The sequence below is a fragment of the Populus alba genome, chromosome 10, assembly GCF_005239225.2.
Source record: "Populus alba chromosome 10, ASM523922v2, whole genome shotgun sequence".
Classification (NCBI taxonomy): domain Eukaryota; kingdom Viridiplantae; phylum Streptophyta; class Magnoliopsida; order Malpighiales; family Salicaceae; genus Populus; species Populus alba.
In genome coordinates, this window is record NC_133293.1 from 21,167,591 (window position 1) to 21,186,808 (window position 19,218).

The 19,218-nt window shown below is 34.5% G+C and overlaps 6 protein-coding genes and 1 non-coding gene across 15 annotated transcripts; 2 read left to right on the forward strand and 5 right to left on the reverse strand.

Moving 5' to 3' along the window:
* Nucleotides 1-234: 234 nt before the first annotated feature.
* Nucleotides 235-4,279, reverse strand: LOC118060082 (argininosuccinate synthase, chloroplastic). The gene is made up of 10 exons (XM_035073210.2): nucleotides 3,987-4,279; nucleotides 3,831-3,889; nucleotides 3,650-3,731; nucleotides 3,020-3,161; nucleotides 2,475-2,523; nucleotides 2,141-2,323; nucleotides 1,772-1,846; nucleotides 1,501-1,686; nucleotides 1,067-1,155; nucleotides 235-963 (listed from the first exon to the last, which is right to left on the reverse strand). Exons 1-10 carry the CDS (start codon nucleotides 4,051-4,053, stop codon nucleotides 411-413), a joined length of 1,485 nt encoding a protein of 494 aa, XP_034929101.1. The 5' UTR covers nucleotides 4,054-4,279; the 3' UTR covers nucleotides 235-410.
* Nucleotides 4,280-7,097: 2,818 nt separating this feature from the next.
* On the forward strand, nucleotides 7,098-8,948 carry LOC118060083 (ferredoxin, root R-B1). Of its 2 annotated transcripts, none has more exons than XM_035073211.2 (2): nucleotides 7,098-7,290; nucleotides 8,251-8,948. In XM_035073211.2, the coding sequence occupies exon 2, from the start codon at nucleotides 8,259-8,261 to the stop codon at nucleotides 8,724-8,726; it is 468 nt and encodes a 155-aa protein (XP_034929102.1). In that variant the 5' UTR covers nucleotides 7,098-7,290; nucleotides 8,251-8,258; the 3' UTR covers nucleotides 8,727-8,948. The 2 variants fall into 2 exon arrangements, with proteins under 2 accessions (XP_034929102.1, XP_073268178.1); XM_073412077.1 differs by lacking the exon at nucleotides 7,098-7,290 and adding an exon at nucleotides 7,350-7,540.
* A 228-nt stretch (nucleotides 8,949-9,176) lies between these two features.
* Nucleotides 9,177-11,027, reverse strand: LOC118060085 (replication protein A 14 kDa subunit B-like). Of its 2 annotated transcripts, none has more exons than XM_035073215.2 (3): nucleotides 10,230-11,027; nucleotides 9,790-10,048; nucleotides 9,177-9,676 (listed from the first exon to the last, which is right to left on the reverse strand). In XM_035073215.2, exons 2-3 carry the CDS (start codon nucleotides 10,043-10,045, stop codon nucleotides 9,612-9,614), a joined length of 321 nt encoding a protein of 106 aa, XP_034929106.1. In that variant the 5' UTR covers nucleotides 10,046-10,048; nucleotides 10,230-11,027; the 3' UTR covers nucleotides 9,177-9,611. The 2 variants fall into 2 exon arrangements, with proteins under 2 accessions (XP_034929106.1, XP_034929105.1); XM_035073214.2 differs by having other exon boundaries at nucleotides 9,241-9,676; nucleotides 9,790-10,065.
* A 154-nt stretch (nucleotides 11,028-11,181) lies between these two features.
* On the reverse strand, nucleotides 11,182-12,903 carry LOC118060084 (small ribosomal subunit protein eS25-like). The gene is made up of 4 exons (XM_035073213.2): nucleotides 12,752-12,903; nucleotides 12,580-12,654; nucleotides 12,246-12,380; nucleotides 11,182-11,449 (listed from the first exon to the last, which is right to left on the reverse strand). The coding sequence occupies exons 1-4, from the start codon at nucleotides 12,752-12,754 to the stop codon at nucleotides 11,336-11,338; spliced, it is 327 nt and encodes a 108-aa protein (XP_034929104.1). The 5' UTR covers nucleotides 12,755-12,903; the 3' UTR covers nucleotides 11,182-11,335.
* On the reverse strand, nucleotides 11,628-11,703 carry LOC118060237 (small nucleolar RNA R12). The gene has a single exon (XR_004689408.1). It is a non-coding gene; the product is annotated as a small nucleolar RNA R12 (small nucleolar RNA).
* A 786-nt stretch (nucleotides 12,904-13,689) lies between the features above and the next one.
* On the forward strand, nucleotides 13,690-15,590 carry LOC118060087 (uncharacterized). The gene is made up of 2 exons (XM_035073216.2): nucleotides 13,690-13,893; nucleotides 15,138-15,590. Exons 1-2 carry the CDS (start codon nucleotides 13,785-13,787, stop codon nucleotides 15,497-15,499), a joined length of 471 nt encoding a protein of 156 aa, XP_034929107.1. The 5' UTR covers nucleotides 13,690-13,784; the 3' UTR covers nucleotides 15,500-15,590.
* An 883-nt stretch (nucleotides 15,591-16,473) lies between these two features.
* On the reverse strand, nucleotides 16,474-19,128 carry LOC118060089 (ribonuclease H2 subunit A). Of its 7 annotated transcripts, none has more exons than XR_004689382.2 (5): nucleotides 18,321-19,128; nucleotides 18,134-18,205; nucleotides 17,328-17,415; nucleotides 16,912-17,049; nucleotides 16,474-16,768 (listed from the first exon to the last, which is right to left on the reverse strand). XR_004689382.2 is itself a non-coding variant. In XM_073411739.1 (5 exons), exons 3-5 carry the CDS (start codon nucleotides 17,494-17,496, stop codon nucleotides 16,861-16,863), a joined length of 288 nt encoding a protein of 95 aa, XP_073267840.1. In that variant the 5' UTR covers nucleotides 17,497-17,602; nucleotides 18,134-18,205; nucleotides 18,321-19,128; the 3' UTR covers nucleotides 16,474-16,860. The 7 variants fall into 7 exon arrangements, 5 of the variants coding, with proteins under 5 accessions (XP_073267840.1, XP_034929109.1, XP_073267839.1 ...); XR_012170899.1 differs by having other exon boundaries at nucleotides 17,328-17,602; XM_073411739.1 differs by adding an exon at nucleotides 17,486-17,602 and having other exon boundaries at nucleotides 16,474-17,049.
* Nucleotides 19,129-19,218: the final 90 nt, after the last annotated feature.

A 19,218-nucleotide genomic window follows, 5' to 3' on the forward strand; every position in this document is an offset into this window, starting at 1 on the left:
ATCTCTATTATTTTAATTATTATTTATTTTATTTGAAATAATTTATAAAATTATATATATTTTTTTAATTTCATTCTCATTCAACTTTTTAATTTGTAAAATTTATTTTTCATTATTTTAATAAACTTAAAAAAAATAAAACATTAATAAGCATATTCTAACTTATTTTTCATGACATAACCAAATACTGCAAAATATTTTTAAATTTATTATTTTTCATCATATTACTAAACATAAAAAAATAATTTATTTTTCCAAAATTTAATTTCCTGAAATTTACTTTTCAAAAAAAAACTTTTATATAAGAAAGTCAGCATAAAAACTAATCCATCAGCATGATTGCCTAAAGTACTGAAACAGCAGAATGAACCGGGATGACACCAGAACGGTAGACCACAAGAACAATCATATTAGATGCCCTTCTCTAGCATTGCCCTAACCCTCATTGGAAGACCATAGAGCCGAATAAATCCAGCAGCATCAGCCTGATCATATATCTGCCCACTCTCAAAGGAGGATATGTCTTCTCTATACAGGCTTTTGGGGCTTGTCCGGCTAACTACCGATACGGATCCTTTGTACAGCTTAAGTCTGATTGAACCAGTCGTTGTCTCTGTGATCTTCTCCATAAATGCATCCATGGATTCACGCAGTGGGTCAAACCACCTGCCTGCATACACTAGCTCAGCATACTTGAGAGCAAGTGAATCTTTAACTTGCATTGTTTCTCGATCTAGTGTTAATGACTCCAGCTCACGTACAGCAGTGAAGAGAATGGTGCCTCCAGGAGTTTCATATACTCCACGGCTTTTCATACCAACAAGTCGGTTCTCAACCATGTCAACCCGGCCAATACCATGTTTCCCACCAATCTCATTGAGGCAGGAAAGCAGAGAAGCAGGGGAAAGCTTCTCCCCATTTACTGAAACAGGAAGGCCAGCCACTATCCCGATTTCTACATATCTGAAAGAATCAAGCACATGGAGAAAAAATGCAAACTTGGGGTTATAACTTGATCAATGCTACTCTCAGATTAGTTGAACTGAGAATTTAACAAGGGACTCACTCAGGTTTCTCAGGTGCATCTTCTGGACTAGTGGACATCATGTACATATCTTCCTTTGGCTCATTAGCAGGGTCTTCCAGAATGTCACCCTTTAGAGAGAGAAGCAGATAATATTTAGAAAACAAATTAACAACCGAATGATCAGTTAGAGAATTTAAGCAGATAGTATTCAAACAAACATCGTGCATGTATATCTACAAAATTATAAGGTTTCGAGGTGTCTGCTAAGCATGAAAATCAGCAGACAAAGAAAATGAGCAAGTGTGGGGGAGAAAAAAAATTAGAGCTGACAGCAAAAGGAGTCTTAATTGTGACTTAAAATCAACAAGTTGTTTTCTACCTTCAACAAGCTTAGCACATGGCTTTCTGAATTAATATTATTTAACAAGAACTTCAATTTTTCCTTGAAAGCAGTTTGAAGAACAAATACTAACCTCATGGCTCAGGTGCCACAAGTTCCTGTCCCTGCTATATATGGATTTTTTTGTCACTGGGACGGGTACATTGTGCTTCTTAGCATATTCAATGGCGTCTTCTCTTCCTGTGATATCCCATTCCCGCCAAGGAGCCACAACATTTAGTTCAGGATTTAGTGCAAAGAAGGTGAGCTCAAAGCGAACCTGAATAGATAAAAAGGCCAAAAAAGTTAACACTTGAAGGAAATGCACGAGTGTTGGTTAAGTTGGATCTATTTGTGAGGCATGCCTGATCATTTCCTTTTCCAGTGCATCCATGAGCAACAGCATCAGCTCCAACTTCTTTTGCAACATCTACCATGGCCTGTCACAGCATAATTAAAAATATGATGCTTAGTCACTGACATACAAGTGTCATGATGCAATGCATATTCTAGATAACAAAGAACAGTAGAGAAACACTCCACAAAACTGTGGGTATCTATACTTATTTAGATAACAGAAATTGCTTCTCTGAAACAATAAATTTGAAGTCAGAAGATAAAAGATCAGAAAAAGGCAAAACACACATTATTATCATGCATCAGATGTTTATCTTAATGTTTGGGTAAAAAATCTACAACAAGGAAACAACAACGCTCTTTGAGGAATAGCCAACCTTTGCAATAACAGGGCGTGCCATTGACGTCCCCAACAAGTATTTCCGCTCATAGATGGCACCTGCTCGCAAGCAAGGAAAAATGAAATCTCTCACAAATTCCTCCTGCAGGTCCTTCACCACTAACTGACAAGCACCACTAGCCTTAGCCTTTTGTTCCAAGCCTTCCAATTCCCCTACTCCCTACAAAATGAAAAATCTATATCAAGCACATGTATAAATATGGGTACCATAATTGATAAAACCAGACAAAATGATTCGTAGGAGAAATAGTCAATATTCTTAAGCAAATCAAATATTATGAATTTAATAATTTTTTCTACTATTTACAAACCTGACCAACATCAGCAGTGAAGCAAACAACCTCGCAACCATAATTCTCCCTGAAAGCACAAAATAATTGAAAAAATTATAACAGGGAACGCTGGCAAAAAAAAAAAAAAATTGTTTCAAAAGAAAAGGGCAGGCTAAAACACTGAGAAGCTGCAATGCATAACGACAGGAAGCAAAATAAACAAAGAGTAATTCTGCTAGTAAGAAGAAATATGCCACCCACCATATGGCATACAAATGACATAGCAACAACATTCCCTACTATCTGGTTGAGCTAATCAAACTGTGCATCTTTTCGCCAACCCCAGATTAGACTACCAGGATGTCCCAAAAGCATGTGTTTTAATATGATCACACATGCATAAACAGTGCACACGTGCATTTCCTTTGTACTTATTCTAAACACTATCATATGGAGCTGGTATAAAACTTCCATCCATGTTCCAAATTTTCCTAATTAAACAAAAACAGAAGCTTAAGGCTCATGAACCATGAGCATCATTAGTCAGAAAAGCCTAGTTATCAAACATAAAGCAAGGGGCATACCGTAGCCATGGGACAATAACTGAGGTGTCTAAGCCACCACTATAGGCTAAAACAACCTTGTTTAATTTTCCTCTCAGTCCTTTAGTCTTTGTAGCTTCATTAACCTCTGTAACTTTATCACTGGATGCTACTACTTGAATCCCTGCATATCAAGCTAAAATAAAACTACTGGATAAATAAATCACTACTACGTTTCTAGTGAAATGTATTGCATGCATGATAAAACAGTTACAAAGATTAAAAAGTAAAGGAGCTCCAATTCAAAAACGTAACAAGTTCATATTTGGACCCCATTAAAACTAAACTATCCACGTTAGCATCTACACTAATTTGGTTGCTTTAAGATACATAAAAGCAGAATCTTGAAAAAACTAAAAGACTTATCAAGATTCAACTATAGATTGCATTCCTGTCCAGTGTAAGAAAAGAAAAACATTGAAGAAATAAATCGCAATAACTTTTTCTAGTAAAACTTAGCATATACAAAACTCTACAATTTAAAAAAAAAAAACCGTTAAAGATTGAAAATTTAGAAATGATATTGAATTCCCATTCCAAATAGAACCAAGTTAATAACTTTAAATCGTCAAACATGACAAAAACCCAGAAAAAATAGCAATTAAAGTTCACCTTTATTGCAATGAACTCGAAGAGCATTCCCTCTATTGCTCACAACCGCATCACCCTGAACCTCACTCTTTCTAGCCCCCAACTGCAAACAAAGAGAAAATCAGAAACAAAAAGAGCCCGTCAATGCAAAAACTAAAAGGAGAAACCAACCAAACATAACACTTCAAAAGAAATGCTATACCTCTTGAAACAAAGCTGACTTCTTTGCAAAAGATACATTGTTACTACACAGAAACAAATCTGGCAAACAATATCCAGTCGTGTATATTAGTTTAAAGAAAATCACTCCCAGTGTATCAAAATCATCACAGAGACAGAAAAGGTGGGGAGTTCGTACCTCTCTTAGGGACATGAACAGGGAGATTGAGGGATGAAGATGATGATACTGCCTTCAACTGAGCCATCTCTTACTGACCCTTTATTTTTTGATGGGTTTATGACAACTCTCTATATCTCTCTCGCTCTCTGCTGCTGCAGCAGCCTTTTGCGTGTCTTGTGCTGTATGAGAAGGCAAAACCTGTTTTGTTCAGAGTTTAGGGTTTTAAAAAAGCAGGGTTGCAAGAATCCCGACCCGCACCCGGTTGCTGACTGCCAACACCTTATGCGTTAATGGAGGAAAAACGGAATCTTGGACCTGTTAAAAAATTATTTACAGCCTATTATGGGAGAAATCATTGCATTCTTAAGAAACTTTTTTTTCCCCATTTATCCCTGTTTTTCCTTAAAATTTGAATTCAATTTGAAACGTTCAAGTAATAGCATGTTTTGAGAGAATGATAGATAGTGTTTTCCTTATAAAAAAAAAAAAAAAACATTCCTACATGTTGTTTTAGAATATTAGTTAATAATTTTATTGTAAAAAAGAAAAAAAAAAAGAATTCAACAATCCGGCCATTTAAGTGGATGTTTGGCTAAGCTGGTGCGGTTGCGGTTTATAAAAAAACAGTAAAACATGTGTTTGGTTAACTTTAAAACACAATTTATTTTTATGCGAGTTCCATTAAAAATCACAGTTCAATTATAAAAAGTGAAAAGCAAATATCTTTTGCTTTTCATGCGTTTCTACTCTCTCTCATCACCGACAATTTACAATTGCTTTTTTTACTTTCCCAACTTCTCTTTGTAATTACTTTCCCAGCTTCTCTCGATCCCTCATCAATTTGCAATTACTTCCCAACTTCTCTTTGTCGTCCCTCATCAATTTGTTTTCCAACGGTCACAACAAATCCAAAATTTCACAAATCAATGTTTTTCAACCTTCGGTTCCTTACTTCTTTCTCACCACCGAACTTTCCCTAGTAAACTTAACCTCAAAAATTACGGTTGCAAATCAATTTGACAAGCTAAAAAACTCAAATTTCCTTCCCCAAACTATTCTCCTCTCTCTTTTCTTGCTAACCCCATTTCTATTTTGACCTAACACCAACGCCAGAGCGCTTCTTCCCCTTTGTCCATTCAAACACAAACCATCACCGACTGTCCCTCCATTGTTACAGTTGCAGAAAAAAACCAAGAGATACCAGGTAATGTGCATTCCCCTTGTCAATTTTATAGTGTTTTATTGAACTAAATTAGAAATAGGAACGAAGGCTGCAAGACTTGCAAAAAGATCCAAACAATTATATTAAAGACAATAAATCCAAATCAAGCAAAAACAAAGAAAACCCATAAAAGGATTTACCTGAGTGAAGGCACTGGGATCATGAGGGAACTCATTGACGACTTGAATTGCATAGAGTTTAGGAACAAAAGCAACACCACTCCAAATGCTCGATGAAACGTCCAACAGATAAAAAACACCGAAAATCATGACCAAGGAAACAAAGACAGAAACTTTCTTGTACCTAAAACGAGTGGAAGATGAAGATGACATAGAAACATTGTTGAGTTTCTTCTTACGAGGTTTTGCTGCCATGGAAGGATGGATTCATTGGGACCGGACCAGTGATGGATCCTTGTTTCTGTTGATTGTAGGATGGATAAAGTTCATTGTGGTACTTATAGTTTATTAGATATTCCATTTCGAATCCTTTCACATACAAATTCTCAATATTTAACATTTATTATTAAACCCAGTCTAGTTTAACTGGTTAAAACTATATAGTTATATTTTAAAACTATAAATTTATGTAACCTTTTGAGCATTTTAGCTTCGATTTTGTACGTGATGAAATTGCAAATAGTTTGATTGCAAATAATTTGATGGACCAGTAAAGGAGTGCATTAATGTATAAGGATTTTTCATTTTGTTATGTAATCATAATAACAAAACATCTATGTTTTGAAATTATATATATGTGTTTATATATGTCCTTTTAATTAATTCAAATCAAATATAAAACACAAACCATATTACGTGTTTAGGAGTGTGGTTGATGTTACTTTTCGAAGTGTTTTTCACTAAAAAAAGCATGCTAATAATATTTTTTTTTTATTTTTTTAAAATTATTTTTTATATAAGCACATCAAAATGATTTGAAAACATAAAAAACATACTCATTCAAAGCAAAAAAAAAAAAAATCAATTTTTTTGGAAAGTGCTTTTTGAACCATAGTTTTTACCAAACACAAACCTGCTTTTTTTCTACCATAATTTCAATCACAGTTTTTTAATCAAACACAATAAACTGCTTTTTTTTTTTAAAACCACAACTTCAATCACAGTTTTAACCAAACACCAACTTTTTTTGAAATCAACCTCATAAAAAGTACTTTTTATTAAACTACTTTTTTCAAACCGCAACCACAAAAACTACCACAATACCAAACACGCCCTAAATAGGCCTTAGTGCGCAGAGACTCGAGAGCGAGGAAGTTAGGGCTAAGATCTTTAATATAGATGAGCCTAATATTTATTTATTAAATCCGGGCTGATCTAAAAAGGTGGGTCGAGGCCTGGTTGATACATTTTTTAGCCTAGACAGTGTTTCAATAAAAATAAATCCTAGCTTAATTTGTAATTCAAATTTTAAAAATTGATCAATCTACAAACAATTTAGGTGTTTGGAAGTGTAGTATTAATTATTTTTTATTTATAAATATATTAAAATAATATTTTTTTTTATTAAAAATAATTTTTTATATGTACACAACAAAATCATCCAAAAATAAAAAAAAAACAAATTCAAAATTTATCCAACCCCATTTAAAATACAATATGAATCGGGGCTTATTAATTATTATAGGCACATGCTTGCATTGTTTTACTTTTACCTTCATGCATATCTATAAAAAAAAGATGGAAAGAAATTAAAGAGAGAAAAAAAGGTTTTTCATTTCTAGGCACATCAAGATCAAGAAAAGAAAAGAGAGAGAGAGAGAGAGAGAGGGTAGACCCATGATAGGGACCTATCCTACCTAATCTACAATTCTGTTTTTATTATCTTGCTAAATTCCAGAGACCATGAGAGGATCCTCCCCATATTCACTGTACTTGTAAAATGCAATCTATCTAATAATAATGTCTCCCAAGAGTCACTCTCTCACCCTCACATAAATCCTAACTTACTATAAAACACACCAAATGTTTTTACACACGCCATCCTGAGTCTGAGTTTGGTAGGGCACACTCCTCTTTTCTGGTCCCCTTGAACTTTCCGCCCTCAAACTTCTTTCTAGGACTCATCGGTCAATTTTTCCTTGTAAGATCTCTTCTTGCCTTTTGCTCTCCTTTACGTGGTGTATTTATCTTGTTTTGTTTTTGTTTTTGTTTTTGTTGTATCTCTGATCTGTTATTGTCAGCTTTTATATGGTCCTTTCTGATCTTGATATGTTCTGTAGAAGTTTCTTCGTTTCCTTTTGTACTCTTGTTGTTTGATAAAATTCTGCATCTTGGATCCAAGGAACTTTATTTTTTCTTTTTTCAAATCGAAAAACGCAGTGAAAGTCATGGTAATAATCTGTTTTAAGTCAGCCTAGTATGAGCAAATCAACTGGGGTGGTTTTGGGGTTTGTGTTGCGGATGACAAAAAAGTGGATGAAATCTTGTCATCATCGATTGTAGAAAAAGATTTTCTGAATTGCCTGTAATTTGTGGTCACAGCTAAAATATTGTGGAATTATTTTGATGGCCAAGAATCAATTGTCTCTAATACAGCTTGTGAAGAGCACGAGTCCTTTAAAAGAAAAAAAAAACAATCGATTTTGCCTGGCTTGATGGTTTGAAGGGAATTATTTTCACTTTAAGCTCAAGGGTCTTTTATTTTCTCTTGAGCATGTTTCTTGCTGAGTAGACCTATTGATTAGTCACGAGTGTTTATCATATAGTTCTCCCTGAAACTATTTTCTCCGTGATCTAGAAATGGTGATACTATCATCTTCATCAAAAAGATTTTCCTGGGGACGTTCCCTTGCACTGCCCTTTTGTGGCATAGCAGCTATAGATCATTTATCTGACTGCACCTTTTACTGTTCGGACTTTCTTTTTACTCATGAATCAATGATAGAATCAATTGGATTCTCTCGTTTACCTTGGCAAGTATTGTGTCTATTTCCTGCAAGTATTACGTATTTGAAACCTGCGATGAGGCTATGAAAGGAAAGAAAGCTGTGCTTGACAGTAACTGAGTATCCACTAAATGTTCTTAATTGCCCTCTTGCAGGTGGAAATATGTCAACCGCGAGACTTCCCACAACATGCATGATCAGAAGCGCACTCCCAAGTAAAGTTGCAAGCCCAAGCAGATCATGTGCCTTGATCAAGAGCCCGGGTGCTTTGGGTTCTGCAATGAGCGTATCTAAAGCATTTGGCCTGAAGTCTTCGTCCTTCAAAGTATCTGCAATGGCAGTTTACAAAGTGAAACTAATCATGCCAGATGGATGCGAGCACGAAATTGACGCCCCTGATGATACTTACATCCTTGATTCAGCTGAAAATGCAGGAGTGGAGCTCCCATACTCTTGCAGGGCCGGAGCCTGTTCTACTTGTGCTGGTATGATGGTTTCAGGATCCGTGGACCAATCAGACGGTTCATTCCTCGATGACAAGCAGATGGAGAAGGGATACGTCCTTACATGCATCTCATATCCAACTTCGGACTCTGTGATCCACACACACAAGGAGGAAGAACTGTATTGAGCAGTGTAATGAGCATGCCTTGTTGCGCTTATCAAACAATGCAAGAACCTGCATTCATGGTAGATTGAGTAGGGTACTCCATTATCTGCCATTTTTACTACCTGGTTTGCTGTTTGTGTTTGTACCTTGTACTGTTATTTTTTGGACATGATCTCTAGTCCCCCATGTCTTGAAAGCTTCATTTCAGTCAACTTGCGCTCAATGCGAATTCATTTTGGGTTTCACGCGGGTAATTATCAATGGACATCTACTCTAGATCACAAGGAAACCCACCTATGCTTGATTTGTTTTTCAGGTGAGGCCACAAACAGTTCGGGACCGTCCAATGGGGGGAGCACATGAACGTTTACTTTGAAATTCTTTTTGCCATGAATGCATAGATACATCTAACAGAGCTCAATGGCATTCAATTCAAGAATGATGATTACTGACATTTTTGAATTAATGTCACTCCCTAAAGGATCATCGCTGTAAATTGAACATCTGAACGCGAAAACCTTGTTGAGTTGGGAGGAGGATCCAATACTTGACCATGTACTGATTGGAATGATTAGAATATAAAAAATTGCCATATGAAAGTGATCTTCATGTCATTAATATTCTAATTAGCATCTCTAATGGGAATTCCAGTAATCCAGCCCTTTCCTCTTTGAATCTTGATAACAAAAGAAATCATCACAAAAGCCAAACAAAAAGACTGGACTGATGCCAAGTTCACTTAATTTATATAAAAGAGTCGGTTTGCATTATCAGAACAGACAACATGAGCCATCAAGATAGGTTTTTTTTTCCACAAACCCACATTAATCCTGGTCTTTAATGTTACAACTTCCCATAGAAACAAACCATTGCTTGCCCACTAGTGAGCAGACACAATGCAACTCCCTAAAGAAATAAAGCTTTGAATTCTCCATTTGCAAGTTTGCACAATTGATTGTATGAAGCAGCATCTGCAACAAAAAAAAAATGTTCTTAATCCTTAAATGATGCAAACCCGGGCTACGATTCAATCGCTAACAGCAAAGAGACCAAGAAAGACTGGCCAGTGACTTGAAAGTCGTACCAAACGCGTCGCCGAAGTTGGTCCATGTTTCGGCATGGACTGACTGATTGCCGTCAGCAATACCGATCACTTCAACAAATTTCAAAGGAGGGATAACAGGCAACCCTTTTATAATCAACTGATGTTCATCTGTAGATTTTGCAGTCGTGTCTGCACCATCAGATTGAATGACTTGAACCACAGCTCGAACCCTTTTCCCATTGTACAGAGGCAATGACTCCCCGTTAACAAAAAATGAAGGGCTCGATGTATCCATGTTCTGAGATGTAAAGATAACTAACAAACAACCCAGTTACTAATTTGCGAGGAAAATCACAACAGCAACATGTGGATCGACAAAGCTAAAACTAAACTGTTGAGAGATCAAATTGATCTTCAAAGGCGAGAGAAAAGAAACAACGAAAAAGAAATGAATATTTCGAATGAATAAAGAGACTTACCTAGAAGATCGTAAACAAGCGTATGGATGTTTCTGTGTCTGCGGAACAACGTGTAAAAGAGAAGGAAATTTGACAATTTGTATGTAAAGAGTTCTTGAAAAAAATAAAGGGCGGGAAATCCGACAGAATTTAGGCGGGAATCATGTAACTTCCAACTTTTAAGAAGTCTGATAGATAGATGACGGATTAGACCTCTTAGGCTCTTACGGGTGCCAATTGATTTTGAATTTAAAAGGTATATACCTTAAACCCAGTCTACCTATCTGATGAATTTCGATAAATTCAAGACTTAGAAATTAAATTAGGCTGCATTTTAAAATTTAATCAATTTAATTAAGTTCTCAGTAACTTAGACCAAGCCAGTTCAAAACCCATCGAATCAACACTAACCAATTTCCTTAATTTTTTTTTTTTAAAACACCATTTTAAAAATAATTCTTGACCCAAGTTATCTTGAATTAACCTGATAATCCAGACGTTAACACAATAATCTTTCGAGCTGGTTCCCCTATAGAATCTCACACCAAAAGTAGAGGTTAAGGAAGTAAGACCCTGTTGGTACGTCGCCATAACTAGTTCAATTTGATGTTTTTGATAGTACATTGCACGGTTAGAACATTAAAATACACCTTAAAAAATAATTTTAAAAGCACATATATTCAAAAGTAATGCCAAAAACCCCCTACAAAACAAGCAGGGATCCAGCTCGAAAGGCTTTTGATAAAGTTTCCGGCAAGGCATGCAATCATTTCCCAATATCAGGTTGTTATTTAAAAATATAAAGAACAGGGATCCTAAACCTGTATAATTCCGAATTTAGGTCTAAACTAGAAAAAGATTGGATCATAAAAAAATAATGTTAAAGCCCTCGAATTGGAGAACATAAAAAGATTGATCTGTTTAAGGTCTAAACTGGAAAAGAGTACCCACATCAGTAAAAGTATTGCTAATGTACGCGAATTCAAGCATGAAATTAAGTTCTGCAATGTAAGAAACAAACATATCAAAACTTCATTCCCAACATAACTGGTGGAGAGAAATGATAACGAAACAAAAATGGAACTAGCTTCCTCTCTATACTATGGAGAATGCTAAGATTCTGTCTCTTAGGTGTTGGTAGCCCTAGTGTAGATCTGCTGGCTGGCATGTGAAGAGACCATTCTAATAGATCCTCTGGCCATTAAATCCTTGATAGCTTTGCGTGCAAGAGAGCCACTAATCTGAAATTCAGTTATAAAACAAACCTGTCAATAAAACCAGTGCCTAGAGGCAATAAATGCAAGGCACCAAGAAGACACCAGATCATCATAATTTAGTGGAAGGATAAAAAATAAAGAAAGAAGAGCATCCTGGCTCAGAGGCAGGAATCTAGATCATTTTGAAATGAAGGTGCGCATGATGGATCAGAAGTGGCTGGTTATTATATCACATTGAATTATCAACGGGAATTCATCTTATTCATTTCATCTGCCATCATGCTCAACCATCATTCAATAAAAGGAAACAGAAAAGACATATAATTGAAAAAAAAAATTAGAAGCAGAGCTTAATTCCATGTTCGTATGTCCCAGAATGAGACTTTGATGAATAATCTCAGGCTAATCTTTCTTAAATTTCCCTTCAAAGAAAAGTGTTGCAGGTAAAAATAAAACTTCAATTGTAGGATGTTTTGTGTGCCAGAAGACAAGGAATTCAACAAAAGATTATATAACTTCATAGTATCCTAATTGGTATCCACATTTTGATGTTAACCTAACCTTCGCGAAACACAAGAAAACATCAAATCAAAAGCTTTTTGGAGCAAGATGTGCCTCTTGTGAAATGCACCAATCTATCTCAGCACAATAGAAGCTCAATGCCAGCAGATCCAAATTAAATAAGTAATTTCCAAGAACAACACGTGATTCATTCTCAATCAAAAAAAGCCTATACTAAAAACACGGAGCATAAAGGCTAATGTGAACAATTAAGACTAACAGCATGTGAGAAAAGCAGTGAAGGGCAAAAGGAACATACCCTCAATCTGTCAGACAAGACAGAAGGAGTGATAAGCTTATACTTTGGAGCTTCAGAAAGTAGCTTATCGTATGTAGCTTGATCAAACAAAACCATGTTGTTCACCTTCTCCTTTTGCTTTCCCTTGCTCCATTTCTGCACATACAACCCCAGCAAATCAGAACAAGAAAATACACTACGCCAGCTATGTCATTAACACCGAATCACCAGTATCAAAATTCCCTAGCAAAGTCTTCTCTTTTTTTCTCATATGCAATAACACCAACAAAAGAAAATCATTCAAGGCTTAAAACACTAAATAACAAAAAAAAAAAGAGCCTGTGATTTGTTGTACCTTCTTCTTCTGCTTGCCACCCCCGGATTTCGCTGGCTTTGAAGACGGAGGAGGAGCCTTCTCCTTCTTTGGTGCCTACAAAAAAAAACCCACGGATCAATGAATGAAAACATTATACACAACCGTTTGGAAGCCTGGAAAATTTAAAGGATAGTGGTTTGGACATTGTTACCATGTTGAGAGATCAGAGATTAAATCTCTAGGGTTTTGAAGTCACAGATCAAGAGCAACTAGGGCTTAGCGAAACGAAGATTTTCGATTTGCAGGGAGTATTTATACGTGTGAGCTGCTAGGGTTTTTGGATTTAGGGTGTGTTTGGTTACTTGTTTTGGTACATTCTTGATCAACGTTGGACACGTACAAGGCAGTCTCAGTGGGCTTCATTCAGATTGGACTCAAGGGGTATTGGGCCTGAAAACCTCATTTATTCGGTTTATTTAAAACAAATGATTTTTTTTATTGTCAATGTTGTTTAATATTTGTTAAAAAAAATAAGTGTTGATGCAATTATGATGAATGAGTTTTTTGCACTAGACCAAGTAGAAGGTCTGGATCCTACGTCGGTCAATTTATTTATTTATTTTTAATTTAAATCTATCCAATATTTGAATTACCTTATAGAATTGATCTAGGTTCAATAGATAAAATTGTTTCTTGTCTTTCTCAAAATATTTTAGATTATATCATCTTAATCCTGTATATATTCACAATTATTAAATATGATTTGATTCGTTCCATTGATTTGAAAAACTGGTGATATAAAATATAATTTGATTAGATTTTAATTTAAATTAGAAAATATATTGATCCAACCTCATCCAATCATCACCAATAATTTATATATACAAAAGTATATTGTTTTAATAAAAGATAATTGATATTATTTTGAGAATATAGTTATAGTTGCTTTTTAGAGTGTTTTTTAGTTAAAAATATATTAAAATATAATATATATATATATATATATTTAAAAATTATTTTTGACATTAGCATTTTAAAATATTTAAAAAAATAAAAAAAAATATTAATTTAAAAAATAAAAAATTTTAAAAATACTTTTAAAAATACCGCAGCACCAGGATTCATTGCTTGATTCTCCACGCACGAATCAATTATTAAAGCAGCAAACGGTGCCAATAAAAAAAGAGGCTTTAATAAGGGGAAATTGTTTGAGCCTCCGCACTTCCAAAAGTAGACAAAATCCGATGGCAAAAACTACCAGGATAAAGTCTCAGCTCCTTGGACTCATCGTGATCGCCAGCTTATGCCTGTCTGCATCTTCAACGCCACTCGACGATAAGCCCTTCCTTCCAGGTATATATCCTTCTTTCGAGGAGAACATAGTTTATATATAGAGAGCCTGTGTTGATTGCCTAAGATTTTTTTATCAGTAGCCTTCAAGAAAGAAGAAAACTTCTTGAGTCGCTGTTTTTGTTTTTCGTTCGAGTAGAGAGCTAGTAAATTTAGGGCTCTAAGACGAGCCAGAAAACGCCGGAGTCCGTGAAAGATGATGCTTGAGCAGGTGGGTTTGAGGAGAGATACGAGCACCGATTATTCATTTCTTGGCTAATAATACTTGGTCGTTTGTTTATCTATAGGAAAGGTGTTTTTTTTTAAATAAAAAAAAATATTTTGGAAAATTAGAAAATAAAAAAAAAACATAAATAACGAAGAGGAGAAAGCGTGGATGATTATATATTGCAATTTTAATTAAATTATTTTGGAGCTCATTGTTCATCACCTTTTGTTAAATCTTGTAATCTAATTTTTCAGCGTTAATTAACTTTAAACAATATAAAACCTTTTTCAACTTGTTTCTTTACGTCACAGTCAAGCAAAAAAGATTATTCTTTTCAAACTTAGTTTTTCAATAATATACACATTGTTTTTCAAGTCGTGATAGAGTAAAGAATAAAGAGTAATCTATCTTCTCAAAAATTAATATAGTTTGGTGGACTATTTCCCAACTCATTTAACATAGAAAGAAATCTATTTTCTAAAAAATTATTCTTATAGAATTCCCTTTCTGTCAATCAACCAAAGTGTTAGTTATGAAAGTAATCTAGTTTGGTGGACTGCATATCTATCCCGGTTTAGATTTAAAAACTAAGTAGAAATTGATAAGTTAAATTTAAATTACATAACATATTAATTTATGATTTAATTAATTTAGTCAAAACTCTATTTAATTTTTAAAAAATAATCAAAATGACACACGTTGAGATGGGTTAATTTGGATTAACTCACTCAAAGTGGATTTTTTTTTGCCAAGGGAGGAACTTTGAATATGGCACGGCAAGAATTTTGCCTTTCCATCTGATCGGTGCCCTGCTGCTAAATTCCTGTCCCCCACCTATAAATGGGCTCCTGCTGTATGCATGCGAGGATCCTCCTGCAAAACACTAAAGTCTGGGTCTAAAATCAAAGGGATTCTGATAGTTTTACTACCATTGACATGACTTGGAAGTTCGAGCTTTATAATTCATAGTTTTATTCGTCAATCAATCCCTTAATTTTTTGTTTGCTCTGAGAAAGACTAAACAGTATCCAGGACACAGATCCTTTGCAGGAGAATAATCTGGGAGCTGCAGGCACACATGAACATGGCATCGGTAGCATTGACGATGATTCTAATGAAAGAAGAAGTGGCATAGTACACAGCAGCAAATTTGCACATGGCGGCTCAGCTCATGGCGGCTCAGCTCATGGAGGTGCACGTGGTGGTGGAGCAACTGGGGCAGCTGACAATGCAAATGGTGGTGGCGAAGCACAAGGAGGTAGAGCAGTCGCCCCGTTAGTCATAGCAGGTGCTGCAGCTAATCACCGACCAAACAACCACCACAATGCTGGCAGCCGCCAAGTGAACTGCATAGTGCCTTCATTGATTACAACCACCTTTGTTGCTCTCATTGTACATTAAGCTAAGTGTAGATTGATTCATAATGGTGTTTGTCACTCAGTTTCTAGTATCGTATGATGTCAGGTGTTTTTCTAAAAAGCATTTTCTTTAATGATTTATTTTATTTTATTTTTAACACCATTAAATTAAAATAATAAAAAAAACATTAAAACAAATATTAATTTAATATATTTTCAAGATAAATGTACATTTGTTTTTTCCTCATATGATCTTAGAAACACACCCTTTATATTAACTTTGACATTTTCAATTAAATTTTTCTATGTTTGTTTGTCACTATAAAAGTTGGTTAACAGAAAACACTTTTCAGTCAAAAAAAAATTTAGTTTGGTTTTTAAAAAAAATGTTTTCTTTTTATTTTAAACGGAAAACACTTTCCGGAAGTTGTGAAAAATTTAAAAATATTATATTATTTGTTGATTATATCAAATTTGATCCTCAAACTTTTGATTGTTATATATATTTTGTTTTAAATATTTTTTTAAATTTCATCCCTTAGATTTTGATTTTTATAGTAACTTTAATCCTCATTTTTATAATTGTTATTTGTTTTTTCTTATCATTTTTTAGTTGAAAATTTTTATTTATCAAATTTGATCCTCATTATTATTATTATTTATTTTATTTAAAATAATTTATGAAATTATAATTATAATTATTTTAATTTCTTGATCTTTTAATTTTTTTTATTTGTTATATTTAATCTCTATTATTTTAATTATTATTTATTTTATTTGAGATAATTTATGAAATTATATATTTTTTTTCAATTTTATTATCATTCAACTTTTTAATGTGTAAAATTTATTCCTCATTATTTTAATAAACTTAAAAAATAAAATATTAATAAATTATTTTCCAGTTTATTTTCCATGTCATAACCAAATACTGAAAATTATTTTTTAATTTATTTTTTATTACATTACCAAACATCAAAAAATAATTTATTTTTTTTATAAAAAAACCTTTTCAGCAAATAAATAAAATCACTTAGACTGATGCATTACGCTGAAAATAATGGGTATTTGTCACTCAATTTCGGGTTGTGTTTGTAGCCTGCGTCACTGTAATATACAAGTGTGTGTTTGTGCAATTTGTACATCATGTGAAGTCAATGTGTTTGCAATTAGCTCGTGTAGCAATCACACCCAAGTGTGCGTGCTCAGGGGCCAGAAACATCCAGCACCGTCAGAGTCCGAGTGTAAATAGCCTGTTTCTCACCTAACCCCGAGGTAGTCCTGGATAGTTGAATGCAAACAGGCCTCACCTCTGCATTTAAAGAAAACAGTTGATATGTCACTGACTAAAAATAAGGTACTTTCTGAAGGCCTCTTTTTAACCTCCTCAGTTGAACGAAAGATTCATATTGGCATGAACAAATTAAGGGAATCAAATGGGCGGGAAATCACTACCTTTGCAACAATACTTGCTCCACTCACAACTGGATAAAGACTACCAGCCTTCTTTGCAACAACAGACTTGACAAAAGGAAAACTTTCAGACAGTTTTATTCTATATTTCTCAGGATCTCCCACTGTATCCACATAAACCTGAAACCCAATCATGTGAACGTGTAAGCATTTTAACTTCTATTGCAGCATTATTTAATGATAGTGATGCCAAAGCAAGTCAAAGAGCAGATAAACAAGGTTGACACAGCATCATATGTTTTATCCAAGATCTTATGCACATGAGGAGGAAATTATCTATATAACTGACACATCTTATTAGATGTTAAGGTTTAGTTGAGAAGAGTGAGATACAATGAGTTTGGATAAACATGCTTTTAGGGAAAAACCCGCCTCTTCTAACTCAGAAAAAGTCTTACCTCGGTTAAAAGAACTCCCATGTTTAGCACCCTATTCACAAGGCCACTAGCAGAATCATGTGATATCTCATTTAGGTTTATCTTATTCCTAGAGAGAAAAGATAAGAAAAACATTGAGATGCCAAAAAGTCAAAGAATACCAGAAGAAATCTACTTACTTCTTAAGCATTTTAGCCGAGAGCTCCCTCAGATCAATAACATCAACAGCCCATCCAATTGATTCATTAGCCTTTAGATTTTCAAAATCACTCCTCCCTTTTCTCTTATTTTAAAGTCTTTGGATCGACAAGCAACAAAACAACAAAATAGCATCATCGTTTTTTTTCAAAAAAACCTTTCATATTTGAACCCATGTATTGAAAGGGCACAAGTAGCTTATAATTGCCTTTGCTGATAAAAAAAATAATTCCAACTCTCGAAAAAAAAGCTAAAATGCAATCCTTCTTTTAACTTCAATTCAACATTTTGCAACCCAAATTCCATTCAGCACCGCATACCATTTTTCAAGCTCTGATAAAAATCAAAATAAAAACTATTCCATTATTCAAGCTCTAGTCTACATAATTGAGGGGTACAAGCAGCTAATGATAGCCATTGTTGATAAAGATCCAAACTTTAGAAAGATGAAGCAAATAATATTCTTTTGGCTAAACATGGCACATTTTACAAAAATTCTATCAACCATCACATACCATCATTCTAGCTCCAGTTCAAAAGGAAATTTGAACTAATTAAACCAAAAAAAGAGAGACAAAACCAGAAACTAGACAAAACCCAGATCAAAATTAAGTTAAAGAAATCAAAACCTGCAAAGCTGAGGGTAGAGAGAGTCTTCTCATATGAGCGAGCACAGTACAAGCATCCGCACACCATAGGTCCTGAAACAAGACAAACAATTAACCCCACCAAAAAAAGACTTCAAGAGAATCAAATGAAAACAAGAAAAGAAAACCCAGAAAGGAATTTTAAAGAAATGGGAAGCAAAACAAGTACGAGTAATAAAGTGCCAAGAACTGGAACACGACCAGCTTCATCTATACCCATAATGCAAGGCTTCGAGCCCACTCGGGGAGAGTTGATTCAGACCCCATTATGTATAGAGAAAGTCTTTTAGCCGCCACTAGAAGTAAACTCCTTCCCTTTCTCCGTGCGAATCTGTAGATAGACAATGGAGTTTGGCTCCCGCCAGAAATGAGTGAGAGGATTTTTCAGTCTTAGGCTAGGACTTGGGTCTAAAAAATGAAAAGATAGTTGGGATAATGTTTCTTCTTCTTCTTCTTTTTTAGAACGGAGGCTAATTTACATCTTTTGGAGAAGACCGGTTAACATTTTCACTTGCGACCATTTATTAAACCCGGCTACTATGGTAGGTTGATATGGTGAATTTTAATTATGGGCTTGAATGATATATTTTAATTTTGACAATTAACTAACTAAATTTAGATAATTTAATGATATGGTTTGTGATGTACTTAATTCTACAAAACTCGATCAAATCAAAATCAAAAAGTTTTTTTTTAATAAAATAATATTATTTTGAAAAAAAATAAAATTAGCCCAGACTAACGAGAGGGGAAAAGAATCCCACAAGTTCTTCATCAAAATATAGAAATACCTCTTGCTGTTCACATCAAATCAAGTCACACCATTTTTTATTTCGAAACACATAAGCAGGAGAAGAACAGCATTCACAAATTACAATTGTCCTTCCTTCTACCCTTTAAAAGACAACAAACAATAAACCTTCACCTCACCAAAATCAAACCAGATATCGGTATTTGGAAGTCAGTTTGATCATAGACTTACCAAGTCTCTTCCATAAACATGAAATTCCACCTCACTGAATAAGTTCTCAAAGGGATAGATGAACTCTGCAAACGAGGTGTTTTAC